The 18,063-nt window shown below is 47.1% G+C and overlaps 1 protein-coding gene across 2 annotated transcripts in view; it reads right to left on the reverse strand.

Moving 5' to 3' along the window:
* Positions 1-18,063, reverse strand: part of LOC119371730 (HBS1-like protein) — a 39,529-nt gene that overhangs the window by 3,159 nt on the left and 18,307 nt on the right. For both annotated transcript variants that reach the window (XM_037642182.2, XM_037642183.2), the window contains 7 exons: positions 17,141-17,272; positions 15,541-15,651; positions 13,903-14,015; positions 13,058-13,174; positions 11,372-11,608; positions 1,297-1,470; positions 634-719 (listed from right to left, as the gene is read on the reverse strand). In XM_037642182.2, the coding sequence (XP_037498110.1) occupies positions 634-719; positions 1,297-1,470; positions 11,372-11,608; positions 13,058-13,174; positions 13,903-14,015; positions 15,541-15,651; positions 17,141-17,272 (970 nt within the window). The remainder of the gene's footprint in view (positions 1-633; positions 720-1,296; positions 1,471-11,371; positions 11,609-13,057; positions 13,175-13,902; positions 14,016-15,540; positions 15,652-17,140; positions 17,273-18,063) is intronic.

Consider the following 18,063-nt stretch of genomic DNA (forward strand, 5'->3'; position numbering starts at 1 on the left):
ATGTCATGTGATGATGTCATCATGTGATGTCATGATTATGTCATAATGACGTCATACATTTTGCTGATCTGTGATGTGATGATGACATCATGTGGTGAGGTCATCACGCGATGATCTTTTGCATCACTCGTGTTGGTGCAGACGCCGCAGGATGATGACGACACCAACGGTCAATTTGCGTGTTTGATGAGGCATCTAAGGCTTTCGCCTTAATATCCAGAAAGTTACCCGGATTCTAGCATCTAGCATCTATAGCATCTAGCATCTATAAGCATCTAGCTCCCAAGGGAGCTAGATGCTTATAGTAAATGAGTGCTTCTACTTGACACTACTTCTGAGGACAGTATCATAGAACTTATTGGTGAGCCATTGGCATGTATCAAAGCAGCTTTCTAGGTAAAGCAAAAAAAAAAAATTCTTGAAATTGGCATTGCTTAGGAAAATGGGAGTTGTTTGGCCGTTTCACATGCCAGCTGCTGACTTGCCCATGCAGGAAGTAGCGTAAAGATACATACTTTAAAAAATAAAAAGAAATAACTGACACCTAATAATGACAAAATTCCGATGAAGTCGTCATCACCACTCAGTGACATCCTGAAAACGCAGAGCTGCATGCAACACTGTCAATCTTACCTTGATCATGTCCACCCCAGCCAGCGTCAGTGCCACTTGATCGCCCGCAAAGGCCTGAGTCGTTGGCAACTCGTCAATGGTGATTCCTGCATGGTTACTGCGTTTTAAATTTACGTTGCACGACAGTGCCACACTTCCGATATAATAATTGGCACATGTCCCTTTCAGTCATAGCATACAAATTTGTGTACATGACTTGCAAAAAAGTACTGTGCTAAATAACGAACATGCCAAGTCATGCGAAACTGTGTCAATGTAAACGTATCACTGAAAGTGATCAAGGATACCACTCCATGCCAGTTCAGCAACCACTGACCAACGCGCAGAGCACACATTGTGCTGTCGACAATGTGGTGCTGGATAGCTTATGATGAGCTCGCTAAACAGGCCAACAAATTATCACAGTAAACTTCAATTTTTTAATGTATTTCCTGTCTGTATTAGCTCATTTTGCAACAACGAAATCTCATATTTGAGTGCCGGTAGAATGCAACAATCGTTCACTTCCTTTCAAGGATGACTGCACAGCACAGCAAAGAACATAAAACATCAGTTCACGAGGACTTTACAAGCGCTGACATGTGTACCGATCCGAGGATTTTGTTTCACGTACTTTGCAGTATGGTTCTTAAATCATTGCACCAAAGGAAGACAACGGCTTGCCTTTAACGGTTCCCTGCTCGGCTGCCGGCATCACAAGGACTTTGTCGCCATTGGCCACGCAGCCGGCGTCTATCCTACCGGAAACGCAGAAGCCGGACCCCTGTCCCTTGAAAACATCGCTCACGCATAGCCGGAACGGCTTCGACACTGGCCGCTCGGGTGGCTTGAAGCTATCTGCAAAGACAGTAGAGTTGGCACTGAAATTTACATCATACACAAGACGTGGTGAAGAAATAACTAGGGGTGCGCGAATATTCGAAATTTCGAATATTTTTCGAATAGTGTTTGCTATTCGATTCTATTCGCACTGGAATTTTACTATTCGAACTATTCGAACTTCCCAAAAACAAATACAGTCAACGTCCGACTAAAAGTGACCCCTTCAAATTTTCAATGTGCTTCACCTCATTACACTCTCGTATTGCGGCAAAGCTGCCTTTCACGCTACGTTACGGTCGAACTTTGCCAAGACGCAGTCAACGTCCGATTGGAAGTAATCCCTAGAATTTTAATATGCTTCACCTCATCACACCCCGGTATTGCGGCAAAGCTGATTTTCAAGCTCCGTTACAGTCGAACTGCCAAGAGACAGTCAACGTCCGGTGGTCCCTAGATTTCCAATATGCTTCACCTCATCACACCCCGGTATTGCGGCAAAGCTGCCTTTCAAGCTCCGTTACGGCCGAATTTTGCCAAGACACAGTCAACGTCCGATTAGAAGTGGTCCCTAGATTTTCAATATGCTTCACCTCATCACACCCCGGTATTGCTTCAAAGCTGCCTTTCAAGCTCCGTTAAAGTCGAACTTTGTCAAGACACAGTCAACGTCTGATTAAAAGTAGTCCCTAGATTTTCAATATGCTTCACCTCATCACACCCTCGTATTGCGGCAAAGCTGCCTTTTAAGCTCCGCTACGGTCGCAAATGTATTGCCTCAAAAAAACGCTGGTTCCAACATGGAGATGAAAGATGTGGTATAGTTGGGGGCTCAATGCATTTCTGGGCCTGAAATTTGGGCAGGAAGTCAGAAAAATCGGACGCCGAAGCTTTTTAGCATCCAAAATTTCAGATGTTTTTATATATTGTCACGTTATTACGAACGGTATAGAACCTTTGTCTGTCGGGGCACCAGGACGTCGAGCTGAACCCACACAGGAAACACGACTTCTTCGTCTTCTCCACTTCCTTCTCCTCTCGTCAGTTTTACAGTGGCACATACACACAGTAGAACAGCGCAATGTCATCCCATGCTCGTGGCATTACTCCCCTTCCAAAAAAAAAAATACCATCGTCCCGATGCTTAATGGTGAATAAAACAGAAAATAATCGCACACGCACACACGCACAAATGATGCAGCATTGTCGAGGTGTGTGAACGATCATCCAAGTAGACTTGACGAATAGTCAACGGGCGTAGTACGGCTTCATCCTCGATACATGCACAATGTCTGCTTGCTTTAAACGACGAGATCGGCGAGCCGTGCTTTCAAGCAGGACTTCGTAGTTGACGTCGCTGAGGCGACGTAGAACTCGATAAGGACCGAAGTAACGGTGGAGTAATTTTTCCGAGCGACCCCTTTGGCGAATAGGAATCCACAGCCACACTTGATCACCGGGCTGGTAAATAACCTCGCGATGACGACAATTGTACCTGTGCGAGTCGATGTGTTGCTGGTTTTGGATTCGCTCGAGTGCAAGCTTGCGAGCTGCGCCTGCGAGCCGGATAAAGTCGTTCGCATCGGTGGTAATGTAACAGCTGTCGGGTAACAGCATGGCATCCAGCATCGTAATTGCTTCTCGGCCGTGAAGCAAGCGGAAAGGGGTGAACCCCGTAGTCTCTTGAACCGCAGTGTTATAAGCGAACGTAATGTATGGTAGAATGTCGTCCCAGTTTTTGTGGTCTTGGTGGACGTACATAGAGAGCATGTCAGCGAGGGTCCTGTTTAATCTCTCCGTAAGGCCATTGGTTTGTGGATGGTATGCGGTAGTTTTGCGATGAGTGGTTCCGCTAAGCCTCATGACGTCTTGCATCATTTGCGCTGTAAAAGCTGTTCCACGGTCAGTGATGACAACTGCTGGCGCTCCATGGCGGAGGACGATGTTGTTCACGAAGAAGTACGCAATCTCATTGGCAGTGCCTCGTTGTAGGGCTTTTGTTTCGCAGTACTTCGTCAAATAGTCAGTAGCGACTACGATCCAGCGGTTGCCGTCATGAGACTTCGGGAAGGGCCCGAGCAAGTCCATGCCGATTTGTTGAAACGGCTCTGCTGGCGGTGCAACAGGCTTCAGGAAACCAGTTGGACGCATAGGTGGGGCTTTACGACGCTGGCAATCATTACACGTTTTTACGTAATGCTTGACATCCTGAGTGAGCTTTGGCCAGTAGTAGCGCTGACGAATCCGAGCAAGGGTACGCGCGAATCCCATGTGGCCGGACGAAGGTTCATCGTGGCAGGCAGATAAAATGTCGGCACGCAGCACCGATGGAACGACGAGCAGGTGTTCAGTCGCATAAGGTTTGAAGTTCTTTTTGTAGAGGATGTTATTACGGAGACAGAATGATTCCGAACGCGCGAATGCCCGCGGAGGTCTTGAGCTACGGCCTTCAAGGTATGTAATAAGTTGTTCAAGCTCTGAATCGTTCCGTTGTTGTTGGGCCAAGTCAGATTCACTCACAGCACAAAGAAAACGGCCTTCGGTATCATCATCGCTTGATGTCGTTGCAAGTGGAGCGCGCGAAAGGCAGTCGGCATCAGCGTGTCTCCGGCCAGACTTGTAGACGACTGTTACATCAAATTCTTGAAGGCGCAAGCTCCATCTCGCGAGACGCCCTGAAGGGTCCTTGAGATTGGCCAGCCAACAGAGGGCATGATGGTCTGTGACGACTCTGAACGGACGGCCATATAGATACGGTCGGAACTTTGATATCGCCCAGATAACAGCAAGGCATTCCTTCTCCGTGGTCGTGTAGTTAGCTTCCGCAGATGACAGAATGCGACTAGCATAGGCGATGGGACGCTCAACGCCATCTTGCCACTGGACGAGCACTGCACCAAGACCGATGTTGCTTGCGTCAGTGTGCAGTTCAGTGGCGGCATCTTCGTCAAAGTGTCCTAGTACGGGCTCGGTCTGGAGGCGCTGCTGAAGCTCGGAAAAAGCGTCTCTTTGCTCGGGACCCCAGACAAAAGGAATATCCTCGTTAGTTAAGCGGGTGAGGGGTTCGGCGATGTTCGCGAAATTCTGCACAAAGCGCCTGTAGCATGCGCAGAGGCCTAAAAATCGGCGCACATCACGTTTGTTGGAAGGTGGGGGAAATGCAGCAACAGCCATTGTCTTGTCTGGGTCTGGCCGAATGCCATCGTGACTGACAAGGTGGCCGAGGAACTTTAGTTCGTCGTAGCCGAAATGGCATTTCTCCGGTTTTAGTGATAGGCCTGCTTTGCGAATTGCGACGAAGACGGACTGAAGTCGCTGTAAATGTTGATCGAATGTTTGCGAAAAAACAACGACGTCGTCTAAATAGACAAGGCACGATTCCCACTTCAGGCCTGACAGCACGGTATCCATCATCCTTTGGAACGTCGCTGGAGCAGAGCACAGGCCGAACGGTAGCACTTTAAATTCGTAGAGGCCGTCGGGAGTTGTGAACGCTGTTTTTTCACGGTCGCGTTCATCGACCTCAATCTGCCAGTAGCCGCTTCGCAAATCCATGGATGAGAAATATCGGGCATGTCGAAGTCGATCCAGTGAGTCGTCTATGCGTGGAAGAGGGTAGACGTCGTTCTTCGTCACTGTGTCGAGTTTTCTGTAATCCACGCAAAATCGAAGAGTGCCGTCCTTCTTTTTTACAAGTACGACGGGGGACGCCCATGGACTGGTCGAGGGTTGGATTATGTCATCATCGAGCATCTGCTTCACCTGAGAACGTATCACCTCTTGTTCTTTTTGCGACACCCGGTAGGCGTGCTGTCGTACCGGTCGTTCGGTAGGGTCCGTTATAATGCGGTGCTTTACGGTTGGGGTCTGCTTGATTTTTGAAGTGGACGCAAAACAGTCACTAAACGTGCGTAACATGGTGCGTAGCTGCTCCTTCTGCACGCATGTGAGCTTCGGATTCACATCGACTGTGCTGGCCACTGCAGTGTCACATTCGGCGGCTGCGGCAATCGGAGCAATCGTAGAAAATGCTTCGTCGCCAATGGCTTCGAAGCGAGCGATTGCTGTTCGCTTTGTCAAGTGCTGGTATTCGCCGCTGAAATTCGTGATCAAGAGCCGAGTGATCCTACGTTTCAGTTGGACGATACCGCGGGCGACGCAGATTTGCCGAGCCAAGAGCACCGACAGGTTCGCTTCGGCGATACCATTACTGCTGTTATCGCAGTCGCTCTCCACAGTTACCAACATACTGGTGCGTGGTGGAAGTGTGATGGTATCGTCAACAATTCGAAGTGCAGTTTCCTGCGTATTGGTATCTTTTTGTCTGGGAGCATGGTCGTCTGAAAACGTTATAAGCAGGTCTCGAAGGTTAATAACGGCTCCGTGCTCGCGGAGGAAATCCATTCCGAGAATAACTCTTCGGGAGCATTCACGCAACACGACGAAAGAAGCAATGTACGTCGACTCACGGATTTGGAGCCGGGCGGTGCATCTCCCAATTGGTGTCAATAGGTGACCACCTGCTGTCCGGAGGTTGGGTCCATGTCCCCACGGTGTCGTTACCTTTCTCAGCTGAGCAACGAGGTCAGCGCTGATAACGGAGTAATCGGCGCCCGTGTCTACCAGAGCAGTTACTGGGTGGTTGTCGACAAGAATGGAGATGTCAGCAGATACACGTCTGTCGTCGAGGGTATACGTCTGCGAAAGGGAGTCGTCGGATGTCGGCAGGCAGTTCGGAGGAGGGTCTTTTAACGGTCGATCGACAGCGTCCTCACCCCCGGAGGTCGCTGCTCCTAGTTTCCCCGGCGTGGGCTTGGGGACCTAGGCGATCGTCCCGCAACGACGTCGGCAAAGGTCGAGTGTTGGCCAGGTGACATGGAGCGCCGGGGAAACTAGGAGCAGCTCCGCCATGGAGCGCCGGGGAGACGGTGAGCGGGATTGGCGTCTCTGAAAGGTGGAGGACTGCTGGCTTGCCAAGTACTCGGCGATAGCACGGGGCCGCTCACCATCCCGCGGTCGACGAGCATCTGGACGAAAGCCAGGAAGGCCCATGTGTCGGTACGTACACTCGCGGTAGACGTGACCTGGTTCACCACAATGGTAACAAAGCGGCCGATTGTCGGGAGCGCGCCACACACTGGATTTCCGAACATTGGGTCGTGGGTTCTCGTAATGCGGTGGGCTTGAGTAGAACGGCGTCGTCTGTTGGGTGGGCAGACGGGACGGATAGCCGACTGCCGGTGCAGGAGTACGTAACGCCTCCGCGTACGTTAAAAGAGGAGCCTCTGCTGGCGGCGGAGCCACCAACGGTTGGACCAGGTGCCGGACCTCTTCGCGGACAACATCCGTTAGAGCAGCCACATGAGGCGGAGGAGACGCTGCGTGCAGTTTTTGCAGCTCCTCGCGTACGATGCTGCGCACGAGCTCCGTAAGTTCCCTCGCGGTCGTGACGTCAGGTGTTGCCAGGGACGATGACACAGATGATAGATTGCTTGGGCGCTCGTACTGCGACGATCGCTGCTGTAGCATTCGCTCCATCGTCGTGGCTTCGTGGAGGAATTCCGCTACGGTGCTTGGAGGGTTGCGCACGAGTCCCGCGAACAGCTGCTCTTTTACGCCCCGCATCAGTAGGCGCACCTTCTTCTCTTCTGTCATTGACGGATCAGCTCGCCGGCACAGCCGGGACATGTCCTCAACGAACATGGCAACGCTCTCGTTCGGGCACTGGTTCCGGGAATTGAGGAGACGTTCTGCTTGCTCCTTTCGGTCAGAACTTCGGAAGGTATTCTGAAGCTGAGTGCAAAACTCCGGCCAGGTTGCCATGGTAGCTTCATGGTTTTCAAACCAAGTGCGCGCCGAGTCCTCGAGGTAAAAGTAGACATACCGAAGCTTCCGGTGTTCGTCCCATTCGTTGACGCTGGCGCAACGGTTGTAGTCGTCAAGCCAGTCGTCGACGTCCTCGTAAGTGTCACCATGAAACGGCCTCGGAGTTCGCGGGGCGTTGAAAAACCATGGCGAAGGCGGAGTCGATGTTTGTTGAGTCTGTGTCCCCGCACTTGCCATACTTCTGTAGAGTTGTGGAAGGGGGCCGAATTCAGGTGGTAGGCCTAGTTGCCGCCGACTACGCCGTAAGTCAGCTGGTTCTTCCAAGGCGTGACTATTGCCGGGATCTTCCTGCTGGTCGCAGTGCATACAACACTACCCAGCACCTCCACCAGAAATGTCACGTTATTACGAACGGTATAGAACCTCTGTCTGTCGGGGCACCAGGACGTCGAGCTGAACCGACACAGGAAACACGACTTCTTCGTCTTCTCCACTTCCTTCTCCTCTCGTCAGTTTTACAGTGGCACATACACACAGTAGAACAGCGCAATGTCCTCCCATGCTCGTGGCATTATCGACGTCTATGAGGCAGATTTGGAACTCCGGACTTGAAGGAAGCACACCCTTGTCCGCCACATCAGTTGGGCTTCCACAGAAGTTGAAAGAGGAAGAGAGGCTGAGAAAATGGCATCTTTGCCTATCACGTGTAAAGTGTTTGGCAACACTTTGATTGCACCAAATCATGTACATATATACAATTCGGCCTTTACATTGCCTCATTCTTGATAAGAAAGACAACTATGAAATATGACCCCACCAGCGCTTCATCAACCTAGCGAAAAGAAACACTTTCATGTTGCTATCTCACAAGAACATACTTAGGGATTCTCTGCAACTTTTTCCGTAATTTCACTTCGAAATATTCGAAAATTATTCGAAATTATTCGATTCGATTCGCACTCAATCTTTATTATTCGAATTCGCTTCGCACCCAAAATTTTGCTATTCGCACAGCTCTAGAAATAACCAATATTGTGCCTTTAAGTCAAGCGCATATGTATTCACACAAAGCGATGCACAGCCTGAGAAATAAAACAGAAATGCTACGGCGCGAGGTATGTTGCATGAACTCAGCAGCACGACATGAACCTGTAATGCGGCTTTCTTTCTGACAGACACATATGCATTTCTTTGGTATAGCTTCACGCCACAAACGGAACGGATCGCAATTTTTTCACTTTCACAACTATGTCACTCGAAGAGTTGAGTTAGAGCGGCCACAGCATCACCTAGCCACACGTCATCACCAACATGCACATGTCAGCAGTCACTTGCCAAGTGCAATGCAACATTTCACCAAGTTAAAGATGTTTCTAGATCCCTGATCACTTGAAAGCTTAGGTGGTGCTCACCATGTTTGAATTATTAGTCGGCAACCTTAGCTATTCACCACTTCACCAGTTTCATTTTCACCAGGTTCACTGGTTTTGGTATGTCCGCCAGTTTCGCTGGCTTCATGTTTGCCAGCGTTTCCCAAAACCTTGGTACAATAACGAGGCCTGTAACAGCTGGCTGCCCCAATTAATTCAGACCATCGGGTGTAGTTTGATTAAGACCATCTGAATGAAACTACCTCAGTTTGGTGGTGTAGATTCAGACCATCTGGTGTAGATGGTCTGGTGTAGACCATCTGATGTAGCTAAATCTAAGTAGTTCATGTGTTTTGCCACCATTGACATGCAGTTGCTGTGTCCAGGAATAAAACCCATGCCCTCATGCTTAGCAAAGGCACTGCCAACACTGCTAAGCCACCACGGCTGGCGACAACTGTAGCAGTGATGCTACCGAGGACTTCTGATTTGGTGCAATTTCTGGAGCAGCAAAATTTTCACTTTGGAGCACTTTGGAGCAGCAAAAATTTCCGTCTCGGAGCACTCTGAAGCACGTAATCTTGTGCCTGGGAGCACCCTAGAGCACCTAGTTTCACATTCTGGGGTACATTGGAGAAGAAAATTGCATTTAAACTAATCAGACACCTAAATAATTATTGTTAATTCTAGATACAACTGTATATTATCAAAATACAGTAAAAGCTCGTTAATTCGGATTTCACGGGACCGGAAAAAATGTCCGAATTAACCGAATGCTGAATTAACGAATGAACAGGAAAAACAACATTAAAATCAAGTTGGAGAAGCATACCTTTATTTGCTGAAGTGTTTTGTAATGGTCGTCTGCGTTTTCACGCAGAGTCCGGCTTACATTACAATTTTTCTTAACTTTTCCAAATGGCCATCAGCACGCAAACTGTCGGAAGTGCTCAGCCTACGCCCTCTAATATCAAAAGCGCCTCCGAGACTTCCTGTGAGGTGAGATGAGGTCGCGACATCATTAATAATTTCTTGATCGGGCAGGAGACCAGTCGTGGCGACACAATCATCAATCGCGATGTAGTCCGGAAGGGTCATATCTGTGGGAAGGACAGCATCGAAGGTCGGGCAGTCACCGTCGGTGGACTCGGCTGACACCTCGTCGATGCCACCGTCGGCTACTGCCGCATGCTCGGGCCTCACTGTAAACACGGTCACAACGGGAAAACACAAGAACTCCGCAAGAAGAGACGGTGCCGACACAACACAAGGGAAAATGGCGGTCGGAGGCGCAGTGGAGCTAGTGGAGCGAAGAAAGAAGACGCCGACGTTCGGTGACGCCGCGATCGCCCCACGAGTTGATGACGATGGCGATGTCACTCAAGTTTCGGTTTCGCCCCAGTGGTGCCAGCGCTGCTTTACCACACATTTGTGTAGCGGCAGCCGTCAGAATTTGTCCGAATTAAGCGGTGCGGAGCCCAATTCTGACGAATTAACGAAGGTTTGGTCCCATAGATTAACATGCACTTTGGCCGGGACCAATAGAGCCGTCCGAATTATCCGAATTTCCTAATTAACGGGTGTCGAATTAACGAGCTTTTACTGTAACACTTTAAATACAGCTATGTGGTCATCAAAGTGCAGTGCTCCAGCCACAAATCTGTAGTCTTGATGTTAATAAATCTCACGCTTCAAATCAGAAGTCAGTCGCGATGTACAACTGCCTCATGCAAGGCGTCGGCAGGATTTCAGAAGTGGCGTTTGGGGAGAGACGCTGGTCTTGGCAATGCCATGCTTAAGGGGAGACGTGGGTCTTAAAAAATGGATGTACACTTATTCAGCTTTTCTGCAGATTCAAAATCTCTAAGTAGATTTTAATAGCTTCATAGCAAAAGATATGCAATTTCGAACACATATTTAAGCATATTTCTTACGGGGACGGCACTTTGCTTTGTCAAACACAAAAACAAAGTATGTGGCAAAAGGGGGATGCTATTTATTTTCTTATAATGCTGTTCACCAAATTATAATTCTCGATTATCAGAAATAGTATGCAGAAAAATTTCACTCACATTTACGTCTAATTTTGCATTCAAAGTTTGTTGAAGACAATCATAGCATCACCGGCTAAACCAGTTTGGCAGCCTTGCCACATACTTTGTTTCTGTGTTTGAGAAAGCAAAGTTGCAAAAATTCCCGTAAGAAATATGCTTTTAGAGATTGCACATATTTTGTACTAATGCAGCTACCAAAAATCTAATTAGAGATTTGGAATCTGCAGAAAAAATGGGATAAATTTGTTAAATTTCATTCAGTTCACCCAGCTAATAAAAGAAATAAAAAAAAGACCCGCGTCTCCCCTTAATGCTAAACACTGTCAAACCCAAGACTCTGGTGGAGTTTGGCACAATTTGTGTCAATTTTATCAGGATGGCACAGTAAATATAATCCTGCGCATTTTGGCACAGGAGTGGAATCACTGCTGCAGTTCAGTCATGTTCTTGCAAAAGCAACAATTCCCAGAGCTTGGCAAACGAACATGAACAGAGACAAGCCGGTGATGCCAATTGGGGAAGTCACTTCCCTCATCACACACCACAGCCACAAGTCAAAACCACTGACGCTCTCACCTCAAGCAAACCACAGCAGCTGAGCTATAGAAACTAGACGTCAATATGCACTAAAGATTAGGCATCGAGGCAACGAAATTCCAAGCAACGTACCGATAACGTCGACAAGGCATGGCCCCGTGTACCACTTGGTGAGTGGAGAACCGGACTCGGGCTTGGTGGTCAAATTCTCGCCCGTCAGGCCACTGCAAGGCACGAAGGTGAAGTCGGACTCCCGGTAGCCGGCCTGACGCAGGAAACTGCGCAGCTTGGCCGTGATTTCGTTGTAGCGCCCCTCGTCCCACGACACGTTGTCCAGTTTATTGATGGCCACTGCAAGCTGGGACACACCTGCAAAAATAATTACAGCGGAAATTGACGGGGATATGACTTAACGCTGCCATTTCACTTATCGCCATCTTCAAGCCCAAAGGCATCACACAAGGGAAGGCCATACAAACATGTGTAAGAGTGACGGCAAAAAAAGCGAGGAAAAAACGTGTACTTGAAGAGACACTAAAGAAGAAAATGATCTTGCTCATATCAGTAAATTACTCTTTCGCAATCCCAAAATCACCACGCTTGATGCGAGAAGATGCTTGGTAAGACAAAAATATGAACAAACATCAAATGCGGGTGGAAAGGCCACCTTGAAGTTCCTGCACCAAATGTCGTGACGTCACAGATTTTGACGGCACGTACAAGGTCCTACGCAGTTCCTAACCAGTAAAAATGAAGTACATTGTCCTCTGAGGGGGCCAAAAACTTAACATATACTAAGTTTCGAGAAATTTCATTGAGCCAATGTCACCAAAATACAAAAATTGCGCTTTGAAATCCGTGACGTCACGCGCGGAGATTTCAGCACAAAATTGAAAAATTAATCTTTGACCCCAATTTTCTCCTCTATGAATAAACCTATGATGGTGGAATTAATGACATCAGAGTTCTCAGAGAACAATTTATCAATCTAAACCGATTCATTGTTTCATTTTAGTGTTCCTTTAACAGAAACAATGCACATGCAAACAAAACTAAGAGCTACCAAAAGTACAATGCTGATTTGGTATGTGACAAATGATTGTGGGTGGCCATGACACATAAACAATGCAGCACACAACCTGCGAGACTGTCTGCCGGCACACAGTTGCTTGCTGTGTAGTCGAGACAAAGTTGTGAAGAGAGCAAGCGATTGTCTGCTTTTTACATGAAACTGTAAATTACCAGTTGCATGCAGTGCAATATTATTTGGCTCCCACATTCACAGGAGCCTTGACTGCAGATCAGCCACACTTCCCAATGATGTTCAAAATATGTTGCAGAGCGCACATTATTTCATGTGCGAGGCAATAGCCATGCAATGCCTGTGGCTTGGCTCGCATACATAAATCATCGACTTCATGTGGTCGTGGCTGTAGTCCTATTCATACATAGAAGGCAATATTACAATGGCTCAAGAGGCTTCTATTACCGTTCCTACTCCCAATTACTTCAGTAATCAAGAAAAACATACAGGCATTTATCATCTAATTTGACATAAAGTCTCATATGTTCACGTCGCAAAGGATTGTGCAATGCTTCCAAAAAGACTTTGCGGATCTGAGCCCATTTACCACAGAGGGAGACATTTCTGCAACAAGATCTTACAGTGCAGAGCATGCTACCGAAATTTATCATCTCGCATGCTAAAACCACTAAAGTGCGCGAATCATAAGCAAGTTGACGTAAAGTTTCATCCACAAGTTGTTTGTAAAACATGAAGTGGTCATTTCATGGAAGGCGTCGCATACCGCTGCTTACCTAGTGACCGCACGAGCAAAGTGTGTTCCCTTGTCTGTCCTCCCATTTCGAAACCAGTTTCAAATTCACCTCGCGTGGCATCGACTACTAGGATGGCAACGTCCGCTTGGGCGGCGCCTGCAAAGACAACACAAAAATTTTCAAAATGATATCGAATGTACAGTAAGCGAGATCTTGCGCGTTTTAAGCAAGCGCTCTACTCGGACGGCACAAAAGGAGGTGGGTACGAGACAAGCACTAAACTTGCAACTACGAAATAACTAGCCAAAGTGTTCAAAATCTGAGACTCGATCAAGTGTACAACAAACTCGATAACCCTCAAGGCCTTAAGAAACAAGTAAAGAAGCAAAATTCTCTGAGCAGTTTTCGGCAACTATCAACAGCCTTTCTCATAAACTGCCACTAAATGAAGGTAGTGGGTGCAACAATATGTTCTTTCAACTTTTCGTTTAACAATTGTAGTGGCATGAAGTGTTGTCACAAAATCTCTGTGCCAACAAAGGCAAGTCACATGCCTTAGGCATGATGCCCTACAGGTAGTGTACATAAATGCCCAACCTCGGAATGATGTGGCAAGCAGGAACTAGTAGCAAAATATCGAGGGAACCACGCTTATCTGATGCATCAAATTGACATGTTACAGAATTAAGGTAGTTGGCACTTGGATTTCCAAGTTTAGCTTTGGCGTTTGTTTTTCTCCACGGTGGATATTTGTCACTAAGAGTTTAGATTCCCGCAGGAATCATTACAACCAGGATAGATTAGAAAAACTTGGAACCCTTGCAAACACTTTCCAGAGAAATCCTATTAGAAGTACTAGTTGTGACTCGGAAGTGTAAACATACCTGTGATCATGTTTGGAATGAAGTCCCGATGACCTGGTGCATCCAAGAGGACGATACTACGGTTAGGCGTCTCAAACTTTGCCTGAGCAACATCCATGGTAATGCCACGATTCCTGAAGCAGACCGAGTGAGAAACATCAGATAAGAGTCAATGTCCATTTCTATGAGGACCCGATCCTCAAAACGAGGTGGCAGTTGCAGTACAGCCTGCAATAAGACAATGACGATGTGCATGAAGAGTGCAAATTTATGAAAAATAGACAAGAAAGGAAGTAAGGTACAGTGGACTCTCGTTGATATGATTCTGCGTAATACGTTTTTCGGCCTCATACGTTTTTGTTTTATTCCTTGCCGACGTCCCTTGGAAATACTAATGCATTTTCATGCATTTGATATGATCACATTTTCGCCCAAAATTTGATGATAATATGACCGTGAAGGCGGATCTTGAATGATACATCTAGAAATCCTACGTTTATATTTCAGTATGCTAGCTCAAACCGTGTTCCAACGAGCCACAATCTGCATGCTGCAGAGCCGCTGAGGCCGCATCAGCGTAGGTTTCACAGCGAAAAGATCGCTGCCAGGCGCGGCCACTGCATCTAATCATGATGACTATGCGTCAGGCGATGCAACGCGCCATCTATCGAAATGTTCCCTTCTCTTAAGCATCGCTTTAGGTTGCAGTGGCCGGTGATTTAAGAGGAAATGCTTAGGCCATGAGCGGTTTGGCTCTAGCGCACCAGAAATTCGAGGTTAAAAGAAATAAGCTCTGTGCAGAACTGGTTATAATGGTCGTCTTCACTTTCACCACCTTTATCGTGGATTGTGAAATGACAACCATCATTCTAGCGCACTACGGGCGCTTTGTCAAAGGTAGTAGCAGACGGTCTCCCTAACCGGCACCGGCACAAAAAGACAATGAAACGCTGTGTGCATCGAACGCCGCGCGGCCTTCTGTTGCCGCCGTCGAAGCTCCCCACCACATCACCGCTCGCACCCGTCTCCCACCTGTCTCCTTCTCCCTGCACCGCGCGTGCCGCACACTCATTCGTTCAGTCATTCCCGCCACCTAGCGCAGCAGACGCTCTCCCCACCCGCTTCCCACCCTACCACCTTCATGAAAGCCAGCAGGAAGATCAGGTGCATAGTCGTTTGCGTCCCATTTCTAAGGAGCTTCGCTCATCGGTTGTACTCGTGCACGGAACAACTGCTAGTTTTTTCTAATCTCCTTGGTTAATACGATTTTTGCATAATACATTTCATTTTCCGGTTCCCATGAAAAACTTATCGAGATTCCACTGTATCTCATTGTAGCTCCTCAGCTTCTTCAATTTTTCTCAAGTTCTGCATGGAGAACAAACTTCGACAGTGTTGCTCTGAGTGCAATTTCTTTTTTTAAATGCACATTCTCAAGGAAAGCTGAGTGCAGCCTCTTGCCTGGTTCAAGTCTGTAAATGAAACCGGCGCTCCAGGAAGCGAGAGTTCCAGGAAAACGTAACGAACAGGAACATATCAATGAGGTTTTACTGTATTTTATTTTGCTTCAAGAGAATATTTGGTATCTGAATTGATACTTAAGGTAGTTCTTCTCGACATTTGCATTCTGTTCAACCCTGTTCGAACGCCCCTGCTTACCTCTCTTCCGACGTCTCGTCCAACACCCACGCGTACATGAACGACGCCTTCCCCAGTTTCTTGGACTCCTGCTCGTATTTGTGCATTTGCTTCTTCTGCACACAACCAAGCCTGCAGGATAAATGAAAACATGGCGCATCTTTTTTGGAATGCACCGAAAAATGCTCGAAATATTGCCCCTTTCACATACCTAAGCAAAATGTGCAAAAGACAACACTGCCAAAAATGAGTGCACATAATGTTGTGCGAGCCTGCGGTTTGAAGTTATAAAATTACACAGATCCCACGCATGGAAATCGATGTTGCTCAAAGCATTTCACAGGTTGTATAGCATCTTTTGGAGTTGCACAAGGTGTTAACAGGGGAAGTAATGTGTCCGCGTAAGGTTAGCAACTATTTGTCGGACATGAGCATGTGTATCACTATCATTACAAGGTGACAGCACGAGGCGACAGTGGCTTAGTAACAATGATGGCATGACTTGAACAACAATGCCTGCAACATGACAATAATGGCACGGAGGCAGCGAAATACACATGATGATTACGGGGACGTGGTAATGATGACAAGATGATGGCATGATGGCAGCCAATGCGAGTATACTTGGGAAATAGCAAGCTACTTTAATTCAGTATCCACTCCGATGAACCAAAACAAAAAGCCATTTCAAACGCTGCCGCTTGGTGCAATAAAGTATGTGAAGAAGCCCTGCACCATCTTTTCCTTCCATGTTTTTCAGTCAAGTTAAATGTCAGTTCGCTTGCTGACAAGACGAGTAACTTCAGCTGCCCACTTGATTTCAGTGACTGGCCTACCTAGCACCACTGGCGTCCAACCAGCACATGGCGTGCTGCACAGTACTGGCCAAAGAAGTTACAGCAACACTTACGTTTCCTTACTTGCAATGAATGAGAAAGCACGGCGTGGCTGGGTGCAGTGACCATATCAATTAAAGCAGTATACTGTGAATCGGCCTAGTTTGAATACGATATGGTTCACCTTGACAATACTTGAGCAATAACACTGAGACAAAAAGCAACACAAGGTCAAGTACTTTCTATTTAAATGCCGCAATCAAACTTTAAGAGAGGCATAGTGGAAGCTCTCTGCATTGAAAAACAAAAAGATAGGAGCATTAGCCTTCCATCTGTTGCATTGCTTGAAAAGGAAATTTCGGTCTTTTTTTTTTTCTTATCTATACATCATGTTATCACAGGCAGTGCTATGCACAGACAACATAATGAATTATGTTGTCTGGATTGCATAGATCAGTGGGTAATATGTTCGAAAAAATAAACCAGTTATTAGAAAGCGCTTGCCCTTGTTGCTCTTCTTTGTCAGCTACCATACCACGTGACATCGTGGCATGAAGACATTATATGACGTTATGACGACGTCATGGTGTGATGTCATCACCAATATCATTAATTCGTCACGCGATGGCGTCATCACTTGGTCAAGTGAGTTTTCTCGTCCTTGCATCGTAATGCCGCTCGTTGGATGGACGTCGAATTTTTTCACTTCATGCGGCACATAACATTTTCACATGAAAACGAGTGCAGCGTCTCTTACAATCGGTGACATTGCCATGCCAGCTTACCTGTACAGGAGGTGACCCATGAGTGTGCTCTTGCCGGCGTCTACATGCCCAATGACCACCAAGTTGAGGAGAGATTTGGTGGAGCCCCTCTCCTTGGCGTATTCCGCAGCCACGTCCTTGGGTGGCTTGGACCTGCAGGCAGCACACTCGTCAGAAGAGAGGCAAGCCGACAGAGACGACAAACCAATGTAGCAAAAGAAACTTTGCAGAAACTTTAGACGATGTTGTAGATGTAAGTGAATAGCTGAACATTTCTAGAAAGCCAGTCACTTTATTAAATGATAGATGCACTTGACAGCATATATTCTCGTTGTGAGGATATTCAGTTAGCTTTAAGTGCTTCATTGTGCGATTCCACGGGGCCAGCAGAGCTGTTGAACAGCATACTTACAGTGGTTCTACAGGTGAACAGTAAATGTGTATGAAAGAGCTGTGATAGTTGGCATTTGGCAATGAATGCACACTGCAACTTGGTTGCATGAAAGCATGTGCTTTTTGCGTCAGCAGCATTGTAGCAGCAGTGTAAGAGCCCAAACAGACTATTAGAGAAGCCCTGAACCAATTCTCAAGCATGACAAACAAATATACATTCCACAGGTAGAAGACATAGCTGTGAACATCTCAGCCAAACTATGTAGTTGTGCATACCACATATAGTTCACAAGCAGCATGCAAAGTTGACTTCTTTCTAAATGTCGTTCTTTCGAACAGAGGCAACAGACTGGCCACCAGTGGCTAGCCAGCAGATTTCCATCGAGTAAACGGCCCTCTGCTGATTGTTGACAGGGGCCAGGCCGACTGCTTGTCTCAATCCACTCCTTCCTTATATTATGGTCATATTCGTTAGCAATGTCGCTAATGCCAATATTTGCAACGATGGAAATGTCGATAAGAAGTGCACACTTCACGAGAAAGAAACTGAG

This window comes from Rhipicephalus sanguineus, chromosome 10, assembly GCF_013339695.2.
Source record: "Rhipicephalus sanguineus isolate Rsan-2018 chromosome 10, BIME_Rsan_1.4, whole genome shotgun sequence".
Taxonomy (NCBI): Eukaryota; Metazoa; Arthropoda; class Arachnida; order Ixodida; family Ixodidae; genus Rhipicephalus; species Rhipicephalus sanguineus.